The sequence below is a fragment of the Cetorhinus maximus genome, chromosome 1 (assembly GCF_964194155.1).
Source record: "Cetorhinus maximus chromosome 1, sCetMax3.hap1.1, whole genome shotgun sequence".
Classification (NCBI taxonomy): Eukaryota; Metazoa; Chordata; class Chondrichthyes; order Lamniformes; family Cetorhinidae; genus Cetorhinus; species Cetorhinus maximus.
The window spans coordinates 92,681,791-92,708,303 of NC_135879.1; the positions used below are offsets into that span (position 1 = coordinate 92,681,791).

Below are 26,513 nucleotides of genomic sequence, written 5' to 3' on the forward strand. Positions count from 1 at the left end.
ACTGCAAGTTAGCGTGTGTTTTAGGGGCCAGCAGAGCAATGGGCCGACTGAGCAAGCTGTACAATCCCCTTGCGAGAGATGGCCGTGGAGCAGTCACTGGTGGAGGTGCTCACAGCCCCTTGCAATGTCTTTATTAAGGATCAATATCCATTATGGTTCAAGCTAACAGTACAGCCTTGAAGTGCAGGTTAGTAGAATGCCTGAGCTGAGAGCACAACATGCAGTCTAGTGGCCGAAGCTACCACCAATCAGTCAAGTGGAGTGGGGCAGAGGTGGCAGGAGGTGGGTTTGGACAGCCAATAAGCGCATGACACGTTGGCCATCCAAGAGGTGGCCAGCACTCTCCTACAAGCGTGGAGGAGTCTTCAGACTCTTCAGAGAGGATCTTAGTACACCTATGCTAACCCACGTGTCTTTCTCTTAGATCCTGCAGAGGAGAACATCAGGATCATGGCGCCTGGTGATTTAGTGGTATGCCTCATGGCTTACAGAGACCAGAGAAGAAGAAGAAGAGAGCGGCCAAGGTGCCTGGCTCAGCAAAGGGAGGAGCATCACCCTCAAGATGAGGGGGCGGCAGGGCCTGCTGAGCATGCAGCTGAAGACTCACAGAGAGCCATCGCTTGTAGGCTTCTCGCAAGGCCCAGGGTCTTTAAAAGGCACCTGTCATTCCCGCAGATGACCGAGAAGCAATGTCGCCAAACACTGCGCATGTCTAGGGAAATGGTCAGTCACATATGCTGCCTGCTGCAGGATTTGGCCCCAACGGGACATGGAGTTCATCCACTGCCAGTGGCCGTGAAAGTGACCGTGGCGCTCAATTTTTATACCAGTGGCTCCTTCCAGGGCTCCACAGGTGACTTGTGCGGGACCTTGCAAGCCTCCACCTACAAGTATTTCCAGCAGGTCAACGATGCCGTCTTCACGAAGGCACAGAGGTTTGTGCATTTCGCCAATGATCAGGAAAGCCAAGGAGTAAGAACGCTGGGATTTGCACAGATCTCAGGTTTTCCATAGATGTTGGCTGCCATTGACTGCACTCATGCAGCACTTAGATCTCCGTGGCAACAAGCAGTCAACTACATCAACCGCAAGAGCTTCCACTCGCTGAATGTTCAGCTGGTGTGCGACCACCACAAAAGCACCCTACGGGTCTACGCATGAGGCCCGGGAGCACCCACAACTCTTACATCCTTAGCAGTTCTCAGGACCCTGACATCTTCCAGGGTCCAGAGAGGCTGCAGGGTTGGCTCCTCGGGGACAAGGGCTACCCACAGAGGACATGGCTGATGATACCCGCGCGGCCTCAACTGCAGCAGAGCGAAGGTATACAAAGCTCATGCCGCAACCCGGACTTTGCTGGAGCAAATGATAGGCGTTTTGAAAATTAGGTTCCACTGCCTCGACAGGTCTGGTGGAGTATCGCAACACAGACCCCAGATATATATCTTGCCAACCTGAAAAAGACCCATTTATGCCTATTGTCTACTTCCTGTTATGCAGCCAATCTTCTATCCATGCCAGTATGTTACCCCCTATACCATGAGCTTTTAGTTTCCGCAATAGCCTTTGATGTGGCACTTTATCAAATGCCTTCTGGAAAGTTAAGTACAGTACATCCACTGGTTCCCCTTTATCCACAGCACATGTTACTTCCTCAAAGAACTCCAATAAGTTGGTTAAACACGATTTCCCTTTCATAAAACCACGTTGATTCTGCCTGATTACCTTGAACTTATCCAAGTGCCCTGCTATTGCTTCTTTAGTAATAGCTTCTAATACTTTCCTTATGAAAGATGTTAAGCTAACTGGCCTGTAGTTTCCTGCTTCCTGTCCCCCTCCCTTTTTGAATAATGAAGTTACATTTGCAATCTTCCAATCTAATGGGACATTCTCCGCATCTAGGAAGGTCAGGAAAATTAAAACCAATGCATCAACTAGCTCACTAGCCACTTATTTTAAGACCCTAGGATGAAGTCCATCAGGGACTGGGGCATTGTCAGCCCGCAGGTCCAACAATTTACTCAGTACCACTTCTCTGGTGATTGTAATTTTCCCGAGTTCCTCCCTCCCTTCAATTTCCTGATTTATAGCAGCTTCTGGGACGTTACTTGTATCCTCTATTGTGAAGACTGATGCAAAATACCTGTTCAATTAATCTGTCATTTCCTTGTTTTCCATTAACAGTTCTCTAGACTCACTTTCTATAGGGCCAACGCTCACTTTATTAACTCATTTCTTTTTTAAATATTTATAGAAATTCTTAATATCTGTTTTCATATTTCTGGCTAGTTTTCTCTTGTACTCTAATTTTTACTTCCTTATTAATCTTATCGTCATCCTTTGCAGTTCCTTATATTCTGTCCAATCTTCTGGCCTTCCATCTATCTTTGCACAATTATATACTTTTTCTTTAAGTTTGATACTATCTTTGACTTTCTAGTTAACCATGGATGATGTGTCTGTCCCTTTTTTCTTTTTTTCAATTCATTTACGGGATGTGGGCATCGCTGGCTAGGCCAGCATTTATTGCCCATCCCTAGTTGCCCTTGAGAAGGTGGTGGTGAGCTGCCCTCTTGAACCACTGCAGTCCATGTAGTGTAGATACACCCACAGTGCTGTTAGGGAGGGAGTTCCAGGATTTTGACCCAACAACAGTGAAGGAATGGTGATCCATTTCCAAGTCAGGATGATGTGTAGCTTGGAGGGAACTTGCAGGTGGTGGTGCTCCTATGTATCTGCTGCCCTTATCCTTCTAGATGTTGGTGGTTGTGGGTTTGGAAGGTGCTGCCTAAGGAGCCTTGGTGAGTTTCTGCAATGCATCTTGTAGATGGTACACACTGCTGCTACTGTGCGTTGTTGGTTGAGGGAGTGAATATTTCTGGATGGTGCCAATCAAGCGGGCTGCTTTGTCCTGGATGGTGTCAAGCTTCTTGAGTGTTTGTTGGACTCATCCAAGCAAGTGGAGAGTATTCCATCACACACCTGACTTGTGCCTTTTAGATGGTGCATAGGCTTTGGGAGTCAGGAGGCGAGTTACTCACCGCAGGATTCCTAGCCTTTGACTTCTACTCATTGGAATGTATCTATTCTGTGCATTCTCAAACATCCCCTTAAATGTTTTCCGCTGCATCTCTATTGACCTATGCCTTAACCTAATTTGCCAATTCACTTTAGCCAGTACTGCTTTCATGCCCTCATAATTGCCCTTATGGACCTGCTGACTGCTACGCCCTGTCTGTGATGACCTTGGGCATTCTCTGGAGGGCTGAGACCTAGAGTGCCCCAGCTTGCTTTCGGGGTCCTGCTGTGTGGTAGTGGCACGCTCCTCGGCCTGTGGAGCTGGAGCTGCTGGGGTCACAGGAAGAGGGGATTCAGATGGGCCAGACACTCCCTGAGTCAACTGGATGGATGGCCCAGGGGTGCACCTGCTGATCCTCCTCCCTATGGGTGCTTGAGGGCCACTGGCTGACTCCTTGTGGAGAAGGGGAAACTGGAGTGAGATAAAGCTGCCCCATACCCCTCTCATGTTGACACTATTAGAGGCCAACTATGGTGTCAGCGATGAAGTTCAGCCCATACAGCAGCGCAAGACTGATTTTCTGGGATCAAGGTCTCCATGGTGGCTGCCATCTTACCAGTGTTGACCTCAGTGCATCGGCATGCCAATGCTATCACCTCAGCCTGAATATGGGTACACTCCTCCATCGTGCCTTGCAATCTGCGGAGTGCAGCGACCTCCCTTCCTGATGTCCCCGAGCTTGCCTTTGCAGCTCCAGCAACTGAGGTATAACTGAGTCCAGAGACTCCTCATCTGACTCAGACTCAGCAGATTTCTGGCCTCCAGCAGTCCTCCGAGTGCCGGAAACCTGGGAAGTCTCTGCTGCCGCCTATGATGTGCTCACCAGCTGGCCCAGATCATCGCCGGCCAGCTGGATGACTCTATTTTCAAAGCCTGTGAGGACCTTGATGTTGGGCATTCTTCCACCAGTCTACAACCTCTCCCTTTTGCTGTCCTGCATGATGAATACAGATGGAGATAGTGTAAGCGGAACACCTGTCAGGCCAGATGAGAAGGATGCCTGACATGTGTGGGTGGTGAGTGGTGCCATGGACGGGATGAGGACATGATCCGCAGGGCAGGTGGAGGACTGTGTGAGAGAGTGAGTGGTGATGTCCCTTGAACTGGCAGTGAGTGACATCCCTGTGCAGGTGTGATGGGTTTATGACTGTGTGAGCTGAGAGTGTTGAGAAGAGTGACTTAACCTGGTGGAATGGAAGAGATTATTCAGCCTCTTTTGGCACTGGGTGGCTGTCCTCTTTTGCAGAGTGTTGGCGCTGACCATCACTGCCATCGCCTCCCATGCTGGATTGGTGACCTTGTTTGCTGGCCTTCACCCAGAGCGGGGTTAGAGGACTTCACGGCGGGCCTTCACTGCGTCCAGTAGGCAGCCGGGGGAGGCGTCGCTAAATTTAGGGGCGGCACGTTTCCTCCCTTTGGCAGCCATGACTTTGCAGCAGCTTTTGTTCTCATAGAAAGTGCAAGCTCTGTGCAGGGGCGCCCTTTAAATATGGTGCCCGCATTACTGAAGGCCTGAGGTGACGATGGGGCAGGTGAACCAGAGGCCGACCCGGCAGCAATCCAACTGTTTTCCAGGAATGCATTATTAATGAGGGGGACACACAACAGGAATGGGATGATATGGTGCAAAAACTTGCTAATGCGGCCAGCGGGTAAAACAATTTTTTTCCTGCCCACTACCGCACTTTGTGCAAATCTGGGACGATTCCACTCCTCATCAAAGAAGCAGTCTGTGGGTGAATTCGCACTGTGTTGACTTTGGTATGACACCTGGAACTGACAATATGTTCCAGAATCCAACGTGAGTCATGAAATCTTATATCTGAGCCTAGGCTTGACCCTTCAAGCTGGTAGACATGTGCTGTAATTAGATTGAACATGTATCTCACTATCAAGCCCTTGCAAGTAAGGTGTGGCACAGCCAGCTACTTGGGACTGGTTTAAAATGCTATTTGGCAACCAGTTCTTGTATCACAGATTTCCCACAGCTAGAGGCCACATCAACATAAACCTGCCAAATGTTTATAGGCCAACAGCAAGGAAGACCCTATTTCACTGGATTTTGTTTACTTACTGGTGATTACACCAAGTCATTTTTACCTTTTTATCTTTTATCTTTGTTGTGATGTTACAATGCCATCTTATGACACCTGACCCAATGTTTTCATACTGACATCAGTGATCAGTGGAAAATAAGATTGGGCAAGGTGTAAAACAAGCTGCTAACTCAAAATCACATGGTTTTTGCCTGCTGATAAACATTAAACTATTCCCTTTGTGTGAAAACATTTCTTAACATCAGTCCTGAAATTGCCTTTTATTTGTTTGAACATATGATGTCCTAGTTCTACTCCACAGTCGATTTTGAAGTAATAATCTAAATTAACTTTCTCTATATGCTTAACAATCGCTCTTTTTAAACTGATAAATCAAGTTTTTCTCGTATTTCCTCATACCCCGACCTCTGATGCTGAAGATCATCTTTGCGCTACTTTCAGTGTTTGAATATCATTCTTATTTATGGTGACCAGAACTGGACACAGTACTCAGGGACATTATAAAGTGTATTATTAGCTTCTCTATGATAAAAGCAAAATACTGCGGATGCTGGAAATCTGAAGCAAAAACAGAAAATGCTGGAAAACCTCAGCAGGTCTAGCAGCATCTGTGGAGAGAGAAACAGAGTTAACGTTTCGAGTCCTTCAGCTCTGAAGAAGGGTCATACGGCCTCGAAATGTTTCTCTCTCCATAGATGCTGCCAGACCTGCTGAGTTTTTCCAGCATTTTCTGTTTTTGTTTCATTAACTTCTCTATGACTGATATTCTGTTTTTGCTGTATGGTTCAACATCCCATTGGCTTTGTTGATCGCTGTTCTGCATTGGCGGAACATGTTTAGTGTCAAGGCTTGAACTTTAGCTATTATTACACCATTTATGAAGTACGCATGAAGTCTATTTTTGTCCTCCTTACACGTAGCACTTCAAAGTTGCCTACATTAACTATTGTTGTTCTGTTACCTAAATAGTTTGCTCAATCATTATGCTGCTTCCATTTTTTCTCCTAGCTTGGCATCAAATACAAATTTGACCTAATTTGCATTGAGCTGAATTCAGGTTATTTATGTAAATAGTTGCTTGTAAAAGAGGAATATTAAGATGTATAAGAAGGGATTAACAGTGGGATTAGACAAGGTGACTCATGTGGAAGAATTTCCTAATGTGGACTTGATGTGCTGAATAGTCTGTTGCTGTGCTGTAACACGTCAGGTTTTTGAGTTGGAAATTCTGTACGCTTTATGTTCAAAAAGAGATGCATATTATTGTTACAGTTTCTACAAACCAAGAAATATTTTACTTTTTGCAACAAGAAAATAAATATTTCCCTTTCAGTTCATTTCAATTTTTATTTCTATTAAACATAGGGCAGAATTTTTCCGTTGGCGTGCGGGGGCAGGACCCGCACGCCAACGCGTAAAATGATGTGCGGAAACGTCGGGTGAGCGTCCCGACATCACCGCACGCCAGCGCAATATTTCATTGGGCAGGTGCACGATGATCTCTGATACACGCCTGCCATTAATTAATGGGCCACTTAAAGCCCTTGAGGCGCCAATTGATGGTGATTTTTTGGCACCCATGCAATCTTTGGGTCAGTCTCACGGCGCAGCAGGCAGGTGGGTAGGACACATTTGTATTAACCTCATCCATGGGCGGGATAAGAGGGCTCAGTAGGGTCGCGAGTGTGCACTGTCAAATATTGATGCTTCAAAGTTACTGATACTTGCCTGTGTGATCTGCAATACTTCAAAACGCATACCAGCTGCTTTGTCTGGACTTACAGCCTTCAGGTCAGCACTCTGCAGTGAGGAATTTTTTTTGGGCCTGCAGGTTTCAGGAAGCCTTCCCTTAGCCTGGGAATGGGAGTTGAACTCTCCACTGGAGGCACCTCCTCTGAGGAGGAAGGGAGGGCTAGAAGGGGGAGGAGGCCAGGAGTGCACATTCAGCCTCCAGGGGAGCCACCTTTGGGAGGACAGGCGCAGGCACAAGGGACACAGGGCCAAGAGGTAGTCCAAGGCGGAAGGGGCCTCAAGAGACACCAATATCCTGCTGCCAGGGAATACAAGCGGCGAAGCAGCTACATCAATCTGTCTGAGGTGCAGTGCCGAAGGAGGCTCAGTCTGTCAAGGGAGACAGTCAACTATATCTGTCAGATGATTGGGCCTGAGATCTCCCCTAACTGTGTGGGCGGACACCCCATGCCAGTGGTTCTAAAGGTCACAGCTGCCCTCAACTTCTATGCCTCTGTCTCCTTCCAGGAGTCGGTGGGTGATATTTGCGGTGTCTCCCAATCAGCTGTGCACACTTGTGTCATGTAGCTCACAGATGCTCGGTTCATGCGTGCATTGACCTTCATCCACTACCGTTGGGATCAGGCAAGTCAGGCACAGCGAGCCAGAGGCTTTGTGGCCTTTGCTGGCTTTCCCCGCGTCCAGGGTGCAATAGACTGTACACATGTGGCCATAAAGGCGCAGCAGGTGAGCCAGTGCCTTCATCAACATGAACGTGCAGATAGTGTGTGATCACAGGATGCAGATTCTGCAAGTCTGTGCAAGGTACCCAGGCAGCTCCCATGACGCCTACATCCTCAGACACTCCCAGGTGCCAGGGCTCTTCAGTGCTCCAGCGCGGCTGGATGGATAGCTGCTGGGTAGCTCATGAACGCCTCTCCGCCATCCAAGATCAGAAGCTGAGCAGAAATATAATAGGAACCATGCCTCCATGAGGGCTAAGGTGGAGAGAGCCGTCAATCTTCTCAAAATACACTTCTGATGCCTGGATCGTTCAGGAGGCGCACTCCAGCACCCCCAGATCATGTGTCGCTGATAGTGGTTGCATGCTGCACTCTCCACAATATTGCACTGGAAAGGGGGGACGCTGTGGACGTTGAAGATGTAGACACAGTGGCTGCAGCTTCACACGTTGAGTCCAGCAATGAGTCCGAGGATGAGCACACACAGGGAAATGCTGAGGGGGTAGACGCTGACCCAGGCATACTCCAGGGAGGCAGGGACACCCAGGAGGCTTTAATCCAACGAACCTTCAGCTAGCCCAACACAGATGGACCTCCAGGACATGCCTGGGCTGCAGGCTCTATTCTCAATACCTGAGTGCAAAATCTGCCTGGATAAGAACATTGACTAATGGGCTTGTCAATAAAGCTGAATGTCCCACAAATCACTCATAACATTATTGGTAGCCATCCACCTGCAGAAGAAAAGGGGCACCCTCAGCCATGGTGACATGTCTGAATTTAATATTACAACAGAAGGAGCTCAATAAAGCAAAAAGACAAAGGTGTTAAAAATCACACCAACTCATAAAGACCTCATTGCGGGCCAACATAAAAGCACCAGTGATAAACCCGTAATGTGCCTAAGGCGCCTTATATTTACGTTTTCGGGTGCTACGTCTTGGTGCTGCCCCCTCGCTGGGACTGGCATCTGAGACAGCCTGTTCACTCTGCTGTCCTGTTGGCCTCAATGACCTTGGCGGTTGTCCTCTGGCCCATGGAGCCTGTGTTGGCCCCGCCTGGGAGGGAGCTGCCAATTCCACAGCTGGCATGTCCCCAGTCGCCACAGCCTCATCGGATGCAACGGTCACTGGCAGAGGGATGGAGGAGCTGTCGCCCTTATCTGGAGCGCCCTGAGAGGAGCCCGCAGAGACAACAGGCAACTGCTGCGCCGACGTGAGGTTGCTTCGGACCTCCCTGCTCACCGTGGATGGTTTGGCACTGAGCTGGGAAACTTGGTGCCCAGACCATCTACCACACTGGCACTAACCAGCTGAGGTCGATGCCAATGTGAGGGCTTGCTGGTCTGAGTGCATCCCCAGGAAGCCCTGATTGGACTCCTGGAGGAGCCTCTGCACGAGAGTCACCACCCTCTCCTTGGAGGACACATGGCACTCGGACATGAGGCTCACTGCATCGGCGATAGTCCACGTAGACTCCTCCACCACGGACACCAAGCCAAGCATAGCCTCATGTATCTCCACCAGATGCTCCCACACACCCTGCTGCATTTCCTGCATTTGCTGAGTCGCTGACGACTCCAGAGGCACATCTTCAGCCACCGACTGAGCATGTGCCTGGTCCCCTGCAGTCCTCCAACTGCTGGCGCCATGGGCACTCTCTGCCTCTGCCAGCAACTCCAGAGACTGTGAAATGCCCTCACCGCTGTGCCCCGGGACACTTGCCGATGTTCTAATTCCCACCGAGGTGCTAGTATCTGCGCTGGTGCCTACCTGGCAGAGGTGGTGTGACGCTGGTGAGTCCAAGACTTCAGGGCCCTCAGGTGTGAGAGGGGGCCACTGCTGCTCCTCCTCCCGGCCCTGATCCGCTGACGCTGAAAGGAAGAACAAGGACACTGGATCAGTTAACATGGAGACAATGTCAATGTGCATCCCTGTCCCCTGGATCATTATGAGCTCATCCATCCATAAGTAATGGTCGAGCCATGTTGCAAACTTCAATCACTTAACATTCAGCACTGCCATGGCTGTTGGGAGAACAATGGTGAGCTCACTGCTGGGCATACATGCCTGCCCATGGCACCCCAGCTTCGCTGACACCAGTGGACCTGGGCGCATGTCACCTCTCCAGGCCTAGGGCCTCCTGCTCGAAGCAGCTGAGCATCACCACCTGGACCGGCCCTCCAGCAGTCTTCACCCGCTCTGCGGCATTATGTGCATTCTTCTCCTGAAAAGGAGACAAGAGCATTGATTAGTGCAATTCTCTTCACGCACGGCCCACCCCAACCAGAGTGGGACATTGCAGGGCTCCAGTGCCTCCTCGCCCCGCTGCTGCTGAACACTCACACAAAGATGCCAGGTCTGTCCCCCCTCCCCCCGCCACTTCCACCATCTACTTGGCCAAATGCTGCCTACATCACATCAGGCACCACATGGTCTAACTTTCCATAGCAAGGAGGCGCAAGCACGTGGAGCGCAGAGGGCAGCAGATTAATTGGTGCCATGCCACCTTGAAGCTCCCCTCCCAGCATGTCATCACCCTGACTTTGACCGGTCCTGGAGTTCCAGCACTGCGCCTAGGTGCAGCTCCTCCAGGCTGCCCCCAAAACAGTCATGTGGGTCTCAGTTTACCACACACTGCGGGGGAAGAACCCATCTCTTCACCACCCTCTCAGGGTGACCTCGGCATGGGCAATATCTGCTGGCTCACCCAGCGAAGGACACATACCGTCAATGATTCAATGCAGTCACTACACTCAGACTTGGGGTGGGGGAGAGGGGGAGCGCCAGGGGAAAAGCCTACCTGCTGGGTTAAGTGACCACTGCCAACATGGTACTCACCCTTCCCGAGCACAACAGGTCGTTGAAGTGCTTGCGACACTGGATCCACGTGCGTCACACCATGTCGTGGAAGCTCACCACCTCCGCCACCTCCTCCCAGGCGCGTTTGGTCATGTGGGGGGGCCTCCTCCTCCCATCCTGGGGTACGAGGACCTCCCACTATGCTGCCGCCTCCTCGAGGAGGGCAGCAAGGCAATCGTCAGAAAAATGAGGGGCACAGTGGTCCCCTGCCCTGCCCTACACTCCTGCCTGACCTGCTCACCAGCAGCTCTCTGAGGACCCCTTCCAGTAGCCATGTTTGACAGCCTTTGAAAGGCTGCAGCCGCTTTTTAAAACAGGCCTCCAGGTCGCCATTGGACCCGATAGTCATTGCAGTCCCGCCGCCGCCCACCCACTCCCGCTGTCCTCAGGAGCCACGATTCACGTTGGGTGCGCCTTAATTGGTCAACCCACGTAAATTGGCGGCGCGGACCTGATCTCGGGTGGCGATCTGGTCAGCGCCCGCTCCTGCTCTGCCCACTGGCCAGAAAATTCTGCTCATATCGGGTTGGGACAAGACTGTGGACACCTGTTCCGAATCAAAATAACAAGTTCAAGAGCAGTTATGCTCGTGGCTCAATGTGTGACAACATTAGACAGTGAATCCATAGCAAATAATAATAAAACAATGCAATAAATGACCTGACTATTTCTAATCTACTGTTCTTCATTTCAAGTAGGTTTGGTAAATTAAGTAATCACAGACACATTAAAGAACAGAATGTAAAAAGACATTTATCCCATAATTCAATTTTTTTTCTAACTAAATATGAACCATGCTAAACTTCCCTACACCTATTTAATACCCTTATGAAGGCAAATAAGCACAAGTAAAACTTCAAAAACTAAACGGTTTGTGAAATTTCTCCCTGATCACTGAGATAGCTGAGAAAAATTGTTGATTAACTCTTCAAAGCACCAGACTTTCTCTTTCCTTGCACTATTAAGGAGTATTCAGTTAAATATGTTTAGTTCCTTTTCTACTAGTCTCCAGTATCAGTAGCAATCATGCTATTTAGTCAAAATATTAATGGTGCTTTTTTCAAACACTATTATCTACTTGCTTAGCGGGTTTGAGAGTTTTTCTTTAGTTTTTGTTCAGTTCCCGTTCGCTTTTAATCTAGAAATTTGATCTGGTTTGGTTTCAAGGTTTTCAGCAATTACAACAATTCTTATTTTGTCATGAACAATCATGTTTTGATGTCTTTCATGAAATGAAAATTTGTTTCATGAGTTTGGCTGACACTTTTAAGGAAGGTCACAGAAAAACAGGCCAATTGGGCTGAAAGAAATTAAACCTTGACAGGGCGAAGATCAACACTGCTAAGCAAAATACAGTTATTCTTTTCATACACCTGCAGCTACAGATCAACACAATGTTGAATTTGGCTTATCAGTCTAAGTTGTTCTTCTTGGGATTCGCCTTGGCATATTTACCAACAGTTGCTATTGATGGTTAATTAGATTTTCCAGGTGATGATCTAAATTTGCAGTAGGAAAGGAGTCAAATCAGATAATTTATTTATGGGATGTGGGCATCGCTGGCTAGGCCAGCGATTATTGCCCATTCCTAATTGCCCTTGTTCAGAGGGCATTTATGAGTCAACCACATTGCTGTGGAGTCACATGCAGGCCAGACCAGGTAAGGATAGCAGGTTTCCTTCCCTAAAGGACATTAGTGAACCAGATAGGTTTTTACAACAATCACTTCATGGTCATCATTATACTTTTAATTCCAGATTTTTATTGAATTCAAATTCCACAATCTGCTATGGTGAGGTTCAAATCCAGGTCCCCAGAGCATTACTCTGGGTGTCTGGATTACTAGTCCAGTGACAATACCACTACGCCACCACCTCCCCATTATTTGGTTAAATGGTTAATTGATTTCCCATACTTTAAGACTAGATTATTTCTGTAATTCATTAATGAAGATCTCGCTTCTTGAAGTCAATGCACTGACATTGAGCAACACAATCTTCAAGGAAGCCCATCGGTTGAAACAAATCAAGTCTTCAAATAAAATACTCCTACCAGTTTTATCTCTTCTAGTTTTAGATTTATTTGTCAAGTAAACATGCACCCTTTTCACTCATCTCTCATGAAAGAAACCAATTCTATTATGGGACATTATGTGGAGAATGTTTATATTATTTAATTTTTATGATCTTTTATATGCATTTAGATTGCAAAACAAATCATATTGTAATATAATGTTGCTCATGCTCATTTATTCACAACTTAAATTTTCAAGCATTTCTTTGGGAGACTATAAGCGAATTCCAAAATCTCTGAATATATTATTTATTTCTAAATTGAGAAAATAATGAAATATTTCTTTGAATCCTCTTTTTAATATTACCACTGATTTGCTTTATTGGAATTGGCTCATTCGCCCTCCAAGGAAAAAAATTAAATCTCTACAGACACCAATATTATTATTAAGACTACTTAAACAATACTGCTTCGTACACAATCGGTGGTTTATGTTGAGCATGCTTCATTTCATCTAAAACTCAGAATGTCATATCCATGCTCATGCCTGTTCATAAACAGTGGAATTCCAATTTTCAGATGAATTTGGATCACTCAATAATTATAGATAATTTTTCTCAGTTATATACACAACCCCATTACAAACACAAGCTTATGGGGAGGCAGAAGTTTGGATTAATGATAGTAATATGGCAAATCAGATTTTATTCATATTGGTTTCTGGTTGTGCTGAAGCTGAAGCATGTTTAGATCTTCATTTTGTGAAGACTGACTGGAACTAAACAGGGTGTTACGAACAAGGGTGTATTAATTTAAACAGCACCAATTTCTCCCATCACCACCCATCTGTAAACAGAAAGGTGTTTTGATTTTTTTCCTTCTTTATAAGCGGTGGCGTATTTTCCAACCCCTCGGTTTTGGTATGATCCAATTTTCTGTTAATAGCCCCACAGCAAACTCGAGATAGGATGAACTCAATGGGTTAGTTTATTTTCACACACTCAACACTGGGAAAGGAGGGTCGCAATGACACCGCCTCACATTCATACAGTAATAAGAGGGATAGAGAGAAGGTTTTACAGCACAGACACCACTAAGCAAATGAATATTGTTTCACATGGGTTCCAGAGACAAGAATCAAAGTTCAATGAGATATTTCTTCACAGAGGTTAGCGGGCTGAAACCCAGTGCTGTATAGTTCACTTTTCCAGTAGTGCTGACTTCACAAGATGAGATAGACACGCAGTGATGAATCAGCCTTGTAGGTGATGGTACAGAATTTCCAGCAGAAACAGTGTAGATGGGGCCAGATGTTCCACTTGGGCAGAGCTCCTTCTCTGTGAAGTTGCTAGTCAGATGATAAAGAGATGACTGAGTTATTTCGCCCAGCAAGGCATTATTAACTTGTTCAACAAGCCAGAGCCCTATGTCACAAGACCCCTACCTCTCCACCGGTCTCCAACAAATGATGTGTATCCATCGTTTGGAATGTGGCTGGGTTTTGAAGATTGCTAGATTTCTCAGCCATTACAAACTGAAAGAAAGGGCCCTTTGTCTTAGCAGACCATCAGTATCTTTCTGGCCAACGTGGGTTATCAAATGCAGATGGCCTTTGAATAGCTCTTTTTGAAGTTGGGCTGTGCAGTCCACAGGTGGTCGTTAGTGGCTTCTCAGAGATAACGAGGTATGGATTTCCCTGAAACTGCAACGTAGCTTCTTTTGTTCAGGAGTCACAGACAGACAAAGGTTCAACCATTTTATGGATCTTGTTCAGTTTTAAAGTTTATGAAGTAGCAAGGAGGATATCTATGTATATTTTATAAAAATATACAGGGTGGGGTCTTAGTCCCTCACAATAGATAATCATTCCAGTGGAATATGCCTGTTACACCAGCAACATGGTGTTGAATTAACATTGATGCCAGGATTCTTCCTCTTCAGGGTGGAGTTCCAGCAGGCTGGGAATTCTGTCTGACCCTCTGGATCCACTCCAACTCCTACTCATTTCCTTAGATCGGGTTCATTTACTGTGCATGACCAGTTTTTGGCATGATTCCTGCTGCCAAGAGGGAACATCACTTGCTGTGCTGCAATGTGGATGGTGCTGCATCACCAAAAGAGGCTCAAAGATTGGGCTGTGAGTAACTGAGGTCTTTGACCAAGACTTAAGCAGGTAAATGCCCGAGACTAAAGGAAGAGGGGGCTGTTACGAAGCCCTTTCCCACCAAGGGGCTTCTAGCGGCTTTTATTGCCACTTCCCAGAGTTTAGCGCTTCCTTCCCTATGGCAGCCCTGGAAAACAATGGTAAATTGGCCTTACGGGAAGGAATTCCACCATTTGCATGCAGCAAGCAGGGAAGAAACAGCTATTCCAATCATGGGAGGGATAAAGGAAGGAAATCCTGATTTGTGATGCGTTTAGGGCTCGTGTCTACATTTTTCCTCATTTTCCACTATGATTCCACTCAAAATCAGATGGGATTGTGAAAGAGGATCCCCTCGGAAACTTCAGTTTGCCTTTTGTACTAAATTGCTATTATAATGACAGTATAAGTACATTTGTGGCTGGCTGATTCTAATACACATGAACTTGGACGTTACCAAGCTGGCTTTACCATCACAGTCTCTAAAGCACAGGGATCATTTTAAGGTAAAAGATTTTACTGTTTGAAAATGGCAGTAATTTCAACAAAGAGGATTGTTTACTTGAGAGTATGCTGATAGTAACAACATGGCTAAATTTATTTTCCAAAAATAAGAAAACTTATTGGTAAGAATTTATCTTTTGCTTATTATTATACTTATTAATTACTTATTAATAAGAAAACTTGAGATTGAAGTCCATTGAACACAGTGAATTTCAGGTATGTTCATGTACATTATTATTTTCAAAAATGTAAACTGCACCAGAGATAGAGGATGGAATTTCCTGTGCCCGCTGGCATCGAGCGTGATCGGTCGGCGTGAGCGGACAATATGACGTGAGCAGTTTTATGACAGTGGGAAACCAGTTTGCGATCATCCGCTCAGCCTGTCAACAGCAGGCCACGTTTCCTGCCATCAGACGTTGGGAACCTCATTGTAATACATCAGCATATCATTATCAGGCCAGCGTGTCGGAATTGCCCCCCCCCCTCCGCTGGATCATCCATCCACGTCGGTGGGAAAGCATGCCAATGTGTTTCACAACAGCTCATAAAAGGCTTGGCGGGCTGCACTTTGAGGGGAACTTGGAGTAACAATGTGCAACGCTCACCAGGATTGCCTAATGGACTTCAAGCTTGGGGTGGCAAGGGCAGCCCTCCCATTGAATATAGCGCACAAGCATTTAGGGTGGGGGATAGAGTGAAATTGCAGTGCATAGCTTAAATAATTTAAATGATACTCTTTCTGTCCTCACTGAGATCCAGTTTAGAAAATTGATCCTTTAAAGCACTTATGTAGATTGGCGAAGTTGGTTCTCCCCTAGTTTTATTTGATCATTTGTTTTGGCTTTAACTTCTAGTTTTGCTTTGTTGAGTTGCGTCTTTCATGGGTGGCTAATAACATATTAAGAAAAATGATCTGTACACTTTCCATTTCCAACCATTACGCTGCCTCCATCTGGCTAATTCATTTCTGTATTTGTGCTGAATGGCAAAATTTTGGGTATCTTGTTGGGAAAGCAGCCAATCCTGTACTTGATAGGATCTGTTTGGCAGAAAGAGGGATGTATTAGTGTTTGGTTTCACATGAGCTCAATGATCTTAGCTATCTCTATCTTTCTTTCTAAAGTGAAATAAGTCAAAAGATTCCTTTTACTGAAAATCTGATTATTTAGAAACAACGCGGCTTCAGAAAAGATTCTGTTGATCTTAAGTAGGTTTTGTTCTTCTTTTTCTCACTTTTGATACACAAAGTAAATTATCAGCCGTTGACAATTGCTTCAACAGAACTCGATTAAAAAAACATATTTTTTTGAAATCACTTCCGATTTCAACAAGCAAAATCTTGCACCTTAAAATGATCCCAGTACTTTAGATGTTCTGATGGTGGGGATTTCTGACAATAAATGCACATTTGTCTCACCCTTGTCCAAGATAGCATTCATTTCCAAGTTCAAATATTGGTTTAAAGTGAATGCTGGCAGCAGGGAGCCTTACCCACTATCAGCACATGCTTAGAAAGTTATGTCCAATGAGTGTCAGGAGACTATTCACCCAATAGAAACGTTTCAATTATGTCCTTATCCAGCAATCACACAAGATAATGCTAAGGAACAGACATCCTAACTAATTGTTTCCCATCTGTGGTTCAAGGCCCTAAATTAATTGTAATAAGTTTGTCGTCATGCCAACTGATTTGAGCTAACTGAGCACAAGCCCGATCAGGGATCACACCTGGGAAATTCCCAGCTTGTATGGCTCTGTTGTGCACTGGATAGTAGATTTGTCAATGGAACCATCGGGTAGAGTCCTATTGGTAGCATATTTATAATCCTTTACTGCAGATTAGCCTGACCTTTGCATGTTGTCAAGCAACAAATCGTTAAGATTACTGTGAATGCTCTGGTAGGTTTATCAAAAAATAGACGATAAAGTTAATGGGCAGGATTTTATGTCCCGTGGGTGTGTGCACACCTGACACAATCAGGCGTAAAATAGCACACGATGACGTTGGGTGAGCGTCCTGACGTCATCGTGCACTTGTGCGATATTTCGGTTGGCAGGCATGCGTAAGAGTTGGCAGCATGCCCGCTGACAATTAAGAGACCTATTAAGGGCCTTAATCAAATAAATGAAAGCTATTTTTCGCTGCCCGCCCAGCCTTATGGTTGGCGGATGTGCAAATCGGCCAGGCGGCCTTCAGATTTCTTATGAAACCTCATCCACGGGCGGAACGAGGTTTCCAGCAGTAATTCTTTTTTAAAATTTACACTTCATTTTTAATATGTCCCTGTTCATGTGACTGAGTCACACGTGAGGACATGTTTGTCTCATTTTTAAAATCTTTCTTTTTGTTTGTATAATTCTTCAGCTCCCTGAGGCAGCTCTGTGCATTCAGGGAGCTTTCAGTGCGCGCTCCTCCATGTATGTGCAGACTTTAGCACTCGCACTCCTCCTGCCTCCACCCTGGAAGCGCTGAGCTGCTCAGTGTGTATTTCACACTGGATGGCTGTTAATTGGACAGCCAGCATGAAATCGCGGTCGGGGGCCGATCGGGGGTAGCGGGCCGTATCCCAACCGCTCCCGGGTCCACCCGCCCGACAACTGGAAAATCCTGCCCAATAAAAACATAGGGTGAGAGAAAAAATGGCTTTATTAGCTTAAGATTCTTACTCCAGTATAACTGCCACCAGATAATATATCATTCCCAATAATAGATAAGCTGGTTTTACATTTGTTTTATGCAAACAGTTCATTATTTGTTTTTTTGCTATGGGCAATTCATGCTTTTGTTTCAGAGTATATTGCTATTTTTGTTCTGTCTTTTATATTTAAAGAATTAGAGTCTACTCTCAGTCTAGATTCCTTTGCCAGGAAGTAGGAATTCTGGTCAGTGAATCCCATTTTTTACTTCAGTCAAAAAGATAATAATAAGGCTTCAGAGTAATCTGTGTGAGATTATTTTACAATGGGCCGAATTTTACAGTCCCCACTGGCAGGTTTGCACTCAGAGGGGAGTGGTTAGCCCGTGAAATTCCCCACATGGCCTTCCCACTGCCCTCCCACCCACCATGACCTGTCAGCAATTTTATGGAGGAGGGATGAGATGTAGGCCAGCCCACCCACCTTTGCCCCAACTGAGGCCTTTAAGTGGGCAATTAATGACTACTTTAGAGCCATTTCCCTCCCAACCCCAATTTTGAGGCTGGATGGAGGCATTCAGGGACAGAGGGGATCCATACCAAGTTGTACTGTTCAGGTCTCAGATGGGAGGGAAGCAGGGGCACCAATCTCAATGGCCTCATTCCCACTTCAGGTGCCCCCCCATGAGGTCTTCCCCCAAGGGGGCTCCCTCTCCCTGCCTCTCCATCAAGGCCCCCTTCCTCTCTTCACACCTCCACAGGCTTCACCTTCACATCCTGCCTTGAGACCACCCACATTTACCTGGTCCTGGACTCCGGGACTATGAATCTGGGACTACTTGTACTCCCTGTCCTGGCCATAACTGCTATTGGCGCTGCTGGGCCTACAGATTGGCCAGCAGTTCTCTGAGGCGGGACTTCCTCCTGAGTGAGGGCCAGAAGTCCTGTCTCTGGCCAATTAACGCTCCTCGGATTGTAAATGGCTGTGAGGCAGTTGGTATCGGTGGGGATGCATTCTCAGTCGACTCTTTGGGTAGTAGGACAGGAAGCCCTGATCATCTCAAAAATCCTGCCCGAAGAGACTCTTTAGATTTTTACTAACTGCAATTATCAACATATATTACTTTAAACACTTTTGTATAAAATCACAAGAAATAGTAAAATTAATAGTTATAAAGAAGGAATGCTTCAGTGAACTATGTGAAAAGAGACTTTGGTAAATATTTCACTATTTTGTTTTCCCTCTGTGTCTGTATTCATTGTTTTACTTGGGTGGGTCAGGTCCAACCACCACCCCTCCCCCACCAACAACTTTGCTTTTCCCCATAGAATCTATTAGTGTCTTCATGTTCCAGTTGTTATTGTTGGAATAGATTAGTCAGTGAGGTGACTGGTGAAAGATCATAAAATTTATGACACTGATCATGCATCATACTCTAGTTTCAGATGTTTGACATGGGCTCTGTGTTCAGTGTATAATAGAGGTACCCCTCCCTACTGGATCTCCCTTGTGTGTCAGCAGCCTCTTTGGCCCAATATTAATAGCACCTGTAAATGAAGTAGGTAAACCAGAATCACTATTGGTTCAGTGTAGTAACCTAATAGAATCAATTATGGGAACCTTTCAAATTCCCATGAGAATTGAGTCACTGCTCTGCAAACCTTTGTAACTGAAAAGAGTAACATAAAAAGATGTTTATTAAACTGCCGTAGTAAGAAATTTGAAGGCAAACAAATACTTTATTCATAATATCTCATTTTTGTCCATGATATATTGAATTTCCATAAAATTAAGTGAGATAGAAGACATCTTTCTTACAAACAAAAAATACTGGAAAAACTCAGCAGGTCCGACAGCATCTGTGGAGAGAGAAACAGAATTAACGTTTCGAGTCTGTACGACCCTTCTTCAGACCCGGCCATACGGACTTGAAATGTTAACTCTGTTTCTCTCTCCGCAGATGCTGTCAGACCTGCTGAGTTTTTCCAGCAACCGTAGAAGGTGCAACACCTGCCACTTTACTTCCCCCCTCCTCACCGTCCAAGGGCCTAAACAGTCCTTTCAAGTGAAGCAGCACTTCCCTCAATTTAGTCTACTGCATTCGCTGTTCCCAATGTGGTCTCCTCTACATTGGAGAGACCAAACGCAGACTGGGTGACCGCTTTGCAGAACACCTCCGGTCTGACCGCAAGCATGACCCGGACCTCCCTGTCGCTTGCCATTTCAACACACCACCCTGCTCTCAAGCCCACATGTCCGTCCTTGGCCTGCTGCAATGTTCCAGTGAAGCTCAACGCAAACTGGAGGAACAGTACCTCATCTTCAGATTAGGCACTTTGCAGTCTTCCGGACTTAACATTGAGTTCAACAACTTCAGATCATGAACTCTCTCCTCCATCCACACCCCCTTTCTGATCCCCCTTTTTCCAATAAGTTTTGTTTTTTTTAAATATATATATATTTTTTTCATATATTTTTTTATTTTCCCACCTATTTCTATTATTTTTAAATGTATTTCCAGTCATTGTTTTATCTCCACCTTTTAGCCCATTTCGATCCCTTCCCCCTACCCCACCCCCACTAGGGCTATCTGTCACTTGCTCGTCCTGCTTTCTACCCTCAATGTCACCATTAGCACATTCCATAGCTAATATCACCACCGTCGACACCCCTTTGTCCTTTTGTCTATGACATCTTTGGCAATCTCTTCTTTGACTCCACCTATCACTGGCCATCTATCCAGCTCTACCTGTCCCACCCACCTCAACCAGCTTATATTTCATCTCATTTCTATTTTTCCTTAGTTCTGCTGAAGAGTCATACAGACTCGAAACGTTATCATGATTTGGATAATACCTGTTACTGCGTTCTAAGTCTGTTTCATGAGTGATTGTATGTGTATAAACAAACACAGGGTACCAATAAAATAACATCTTGAAGTTCCTACAACCGTTTTTAAATGAAATATATTTAATAGTTTATTAACTCTGCTCAATTTAATTTTACATTTTAGGCTTTAATACAAAAATCCCTATTTTCTAATTTTCAGTCTATAATTTTCATCCGAGACTACAATTCTCATGGCCAAGAGATCTCTGGGTATATTGATTACTCACATAGACTCAAGACAGAACAATTTGAAGGGCATTTTGGTGGAAAGAAGAAACTATTGCCACGGTCAACAGATCTAAGGTACACTTACGGATTATACTCCTGGATTGGTGACACTGTTGGTGGCATTTTTAGTTAGTTAGTTTCGCATTTTGCTCATCTTCATCATCTACAAACTATAATGTCCTGCATAACTAATAATCTCCCAATCATTCCTCATCTGTGGTTTCATATACCAATCGTTTTGGTCAGTGATGCTACAGGATTTCCTAACAGTAACTTAATGATAGTAATTCAAAATCGACCATCAGGGAATGCCCACAAAACTGATAAAGTACCATGAAAGATGAAGGAGAGAATATGCTTATCTATAGTTACCAACATATCAGTTACCAAAGCTTTATTAGCTTACCTTACAGTGACATTTATCTATAGCACTTGAATTTTCTTCGATTATCATAAATGAGTTAATGCAGTAAACACCAGCAATAATTCCAAACATTTGTGGAAAAGGCACCTAAACGCTACAAATGTACCAGGATATGCCTTGCAGGGAAAACATGAGTTATATACGCCAGCTCCTGGCCCCTTCGTCAACAATAACAACAGCAACCTCCATTAAAATTGCAGTAAAATGTCTCAAGGCACTTCACAGAAGTGTTATCAAACAAAAATTTAACAGTGAGCCATGTAAGAAGATATTAAGACCTGTGGTCAAAAGCTTGGTCAAAAAGTTAGATTTTAAGGTGGTCAGAGAGATAGAGAGGCAGAGAGGTTTATGGAAGAAATTCAAGAGCTTAGAGCTTAAGCAACTGAAGGCACAGTCGCTGCTGGTGGAGTGATTAAAATCGAAGATGTGCAAGAAGCCAGAATTTAGAGCAGCCCACATATCTTAGAGAGTTGTAGGGCTGGCAGAGATTACAGAAAAAGAAAGATGCACAAAATTGTTAAGGCGTAGAAGGAGGCCATTCGGCCCATCGTGTCTGCACCAGCTCTCCAAATGAGCATCATGACTTAGTGTCATTCTCCTGCCTTTTCTCCATACTCTTACACATTGTTTCTATTCAAATAATGCCCTCTTGAATGCCTCAGTTGAACCTTCCTCCACCATACTTCCAGGCAGTGCATTCCAGACTCAAACCAGTCATTGTGTGGAAAAGGTTTTTTCTCACAACACATTTGCTTCTTTTGCAAATCACTTTAAATCTTTGCCCTCTCATTCACAATCCTTTTATGAGTGGGAACAGTTTCCTCCTAAAAGGAGATACCATGGTGGGATTTGAAAACAAGGATGAGAATTTTAATGTCAAGTTGTTGCTGGATTGAGAGTCAATGTAGGTCAATAAGCACAGGGATGATGGTGAATAGAAATTGTGCAAGTTAGGATGTAGGCAGCAGAGTTTTGGATGAGCTCAAGTTTACAGAGGGTGCAGCCAAGTGGAATACTCAAACCTAGAGGTGACATAAACATGGTTGAAGCTTTCAGCAGAAAAAGAGCTGAGGGCGAGGTGGAGACAGGAGATTTCACAAAGGTGGAAGTAGGCGACCCTGGTGATGACCAAAGACAATATGGATTCTGGAACTCAGCTCAGTGTCATATAGGATCTCAAGGTTGTGAGCAGTCTAGTTCACCATCAGACAGTGGAAAGGAAGAGGAATAGAATCAGTGAATACGGCACAGGAGTTGTGATAGAGACCAAAGACAATGGCTTTAATCTTCCCAATATTTAATTGGAGAAAGTTATTGCTTATCAAGTACTAAGTGTCAGACAAGCAGTATGGCAAATCAGAAGCAGTGGAGTGATCAAGAAGGCAGGTCATGCAGTAGAGAGTGTTCTCAGCATAAGTGTGAAACTTGGCATTGTGTTTTCAGATGATGTTGCCAAGTGGCAGCATGTAGATATGAGATCAAAGGAGTTTCTTAAAGGAGGAGAGAGAAGTGGAGGGATGTAAGGAGGGAATTCCAGAGCTTGCGCCAAGGCAGTTGATGAATGCGTATTTGATAAAGTCGTCTAGGTGACCTCAAAAACTTTTGAATGTTGACTTGTGCAACATATTGCATGAAACGTCTTTGATTACTCTGTTTATCTGAATTTTTGTGTCAGTGCTTTTGAAAAGATATAAAAGTATGCTTGCACTTAATTGACAGCCGATCCAGAAGTTGTAACTGTTTGAGCAAACATGGAAGCACTAAAATACATTTTTATCCTTTCAAGTGGAAAGGCAGATTGTATAATTTACACTATACAGGCAGTCAAGAATGTCAGTTTCATGAAGGGTGACCAAATGGCCTTTATTTTTCAGCATTGTCCTATATTTGAGGCCACTGACCCGTGTCCTGGGTTGCATGCATCTGAGACGCTTTTTTTTGGAACTTTATGTCTCACGCGCATGCAGCACCTGCTCTCCTCCTGGTCGTGCCCCCTCAGAACCACCCCTTGCCCAATCCCCACCCCACCCTGTGCCCCCCGCACCCCCCCCCCCCCCCCCCCCCGCCCCCAACCACCCTCCACTGCTCTAATACACCATCATGCCAGAGTTTCCCTTAATTTTCTCCACAACAGTTGCTCACCCTGCTTTCATAGGTGGATTAATGCAACAATTGGTGATATCCTCGCCAATTCCCCTCCCCAACCACAGTTTTTAATCAAAAATATAAAGTAAAGAAATAAGCCTATTCTGTGAACCGCCTTTTTCAATTTGTTCAGTTTTTTATGGCATTGGTTAAAATTATAGCAACCAGCAACCTTTCTTGTAGTGGTGCTCTTTAATGAATGAAAAGTGATCTTTCATTGTGGTTTCGCTATAAATTGTTGGTGGTGGAGTTAAAAAATAGCTACAAGAATATATCTCCATTTCAGCAACAAGTTTGCCATTTTCTTGAGATACACTTGAAAGAGGCAGCATTCTCACTTTGGTTTGCTGCATGGACTATATTATAAAAAGAGGCTCCATACCCTACTCTTGTCTCATCATTTCAAATGTGGAATTTTCTTTCCACCTTGCTGTCTGCAATTATTAAATGGCAAGAGGAAGGGCCCTTGTGCTTCAGGCAGATGTGTGGACCACAATGGATACCCTTCTTACATAGAAATTACAAAACAAGAACAGACCATTCAGCCCAATCATTCTTTATTGGTGTTTATCCTCCACCTGAATAATGTTCTTAATCTCATGAACGCACTTCTCTTCCTGGTTCCCTTTATTGCACTTTTTTCTTTATTTGTTGAGATCATTTTTTTAGCCTCCTGTCCTGAAGGAATGTGATCTCTGAATTACTCTGGAGCCCCATTGCTGTTGTGTCTTCTGGCTCCTCACCAACTCTGAATTCTTCACATGTCAATCCAGCCTGAGCATAGGCAGGCTGTTTGACTGACATTAGTGCAGAAGGAAAATAATGGCTCAGAGTATTTTTTAATAATGTTTGAATTGCTTGATTGGTTCACCATGTGATTACTGCTAGTTCCAAGATTGATGGGTTTCAAAAACATTTCAGTAATTTGATTGGGTAGCTTTGTGGTGTTTTCCCCTTGATGATATCTAGCTGTCCCTATCTGTTTTGTGGATGGAAGTGGTTTTTGACTTCAATGGGAAATGCAAAACTGAGGTGCCACTCCTGAAAAGAGGGTATTGCTTTAGTGAAATATTCCTGCACTTTTGTCACATGGGTTAACAGAGGAGCTTGTGTTGCATAAGGGATCTCTGACATGGAAGTAAGTACAGTTTAAAAGGTGTCATGTATGGTAGAATTTGTGACTTACTGAATCTCGGGCATGGTGGAAAGCATAATTTTAAGGGATCAAACACAATAGTGGGCCCGAGTCACCAACCATCCATTTTTCGAATGGCAATCAGTTTCCTGGCTCCCTTTGTGTTTACATTGGAGCTGGAAGAACAGCTGACTCTGAAGCTAACCACAGTCTCCTCAGTTCACGTCTCTTGCAGAGATCAGAAACTTAAAAGAGCAATATTTAGTTTAGGAGTCCTCTGTCCCACAACATTCTCCTCTATAAGTGCCCTTCTAGCTTCTGATCATCTCCAGCAGTCAACAGCCTACATGCACATGCTGAGGAGGGAGGAGGAGAGTGGAGAAAGAGGGGGGAGAAAATAGGGGAGGATAAAAGAGGAGGAGAATGGGCATGAGGAGGAAGAGGAAAAGATGAGAGGAGAAATGGGGAAGAGGGAGGTGCATGGTGAAGTGGAGTTGGGAGGAGAATGGATGTAGAGGAAGCAGGGAGGTGGGAGGGGAGAAGGAATAGAGAGGAGGGGGGACAGAGGCGGTGAGGGGAAAATACATAGATTGAGCAGGTGGCTAAAACTGAAATCTGAAACTTAAACAGGAAAGCTTGGCAGATGCTGACTTATCATCAGTGTGTTTCCAACTTTTTCTGTTTTTCAATATGAAGAGGGGTATATTGCAACATGTAGGTAAGCTAAGTCAGAAATTCTGAAATTGTTCAGGGAAGAGCCCTGAAAATATTTACAAGTTGGGCACATTCCATCTGGGGAGTTGAACTGTGCTCCAGACCTAGCTACACCTCTATGTAAAACAAAAAACTACTGCGGATGCTGGAATCCAAAACAAAAACAAAATTACCTGGAAAAACTCAGCAGGTCTGGCAGCATCAGTGGAGAAGAAAAGAGTCGACGTTTCGAGTCCACATGACCCTTCAACAGAACTGAGTATAGTTAGGAGAGGGGTGAAATATAAGCTGGTTTAAGGTGGGGGGCGGGGGGAGAGAAGTTGAGGGTGGGGTGGTTGTAGGGACAAGCAAGCAGTGATAGGAGCAGATATTCAAAAGATGTCACAGACAAAAGGATCAAAGAGGTGTTGAAGGTGGTGATATTATCGAAGAAAAGTGCTAATTAAGAATGGATGGCAGGACACTCAAGGTACAGCTCTAGTGGGGGTGGGGTGGAAAGACTGACAAGGTATTAGTTGTAGATTTAAAAATAATGGAAATAGGTGGGAAAAGAAAAATCTATATAAATTATTGAAAAAAACAAAAGGGAGGGGGAAGAAACGGGGTGGGGATGGGGGGAGGGAGTTTAAGATCTAAAGTTGTTGAATTCAATATTCAGCCCGGAAGGCTGTAAAGTGCCTAGTCGGAAGATGAGGTGCTGTTCCTCCAGTTTGCGTTGGGCTTCACTGGAACAATGCAGCAAGCCAAGGACAGACATGTGGGCAAGAGAGCAGGGTGGAGTGTTAAAATGGCAAGCGACAGAGAGGTTTGGGTCTTTCTTGCGGACAGACCGCAGGTGTTCTGCAAAGCGGTCACCTAGTTTGCGTTTGGTCTCTCCAATGTAGAGGAGACTGCATTGGGAGCAACGAATGCAGTAGACTAAGTTAGGGGAAATGCAAGTGAAATGCTGCTTCACTTGAAAGGAGTGTTTGGGCCCTTGGACGGTGAGGAGAGAGGAAGTGAAGGGGCAGGTGTTGCATCTTCTGCGTGGGCATGTGGAGGTGCCATAGGTGGAGGTTGAGGAGTAGGGGGTGATGGAGGAGTGGACCAGGGTGTCCCGGAGGGAACGATCTCTACGGAATGCGGCCAGGGGGGGTGAAGGGAAGATGTGTTTGGTGGTGGCATCATGCTGGAGTTGGCGGAAATGGCGGAGGATGATCCTTTGAAT

The 26,513-nt window shown here is 45.2% G+C and overlaps 1 protein-coding gene across 2 annotated transcripts in view; it reads left to right on the forward strand.

Annotated features, from left to right (window-relative positions):
• Positions 1-26,513, forward strand: part of cfap299 (cilia and flagella associated protein 299) — a 969,734-nt gene that overhangs the window by 772,989 nt on the left and 170,232 nt on the right. For both annotated transcript variants that reach the window (XM_078543845.1, XM_078543837.1), the window contains one exon: positions 20,821-20,963. In XM_078543845.1, the coding sequence (XP_078399971.1) occupies positions 20,821-20,963 (143 nt within the window). The remainder of the gene's footprint in view (positions 1-20,820; positions 20,964-26,513) is intronic.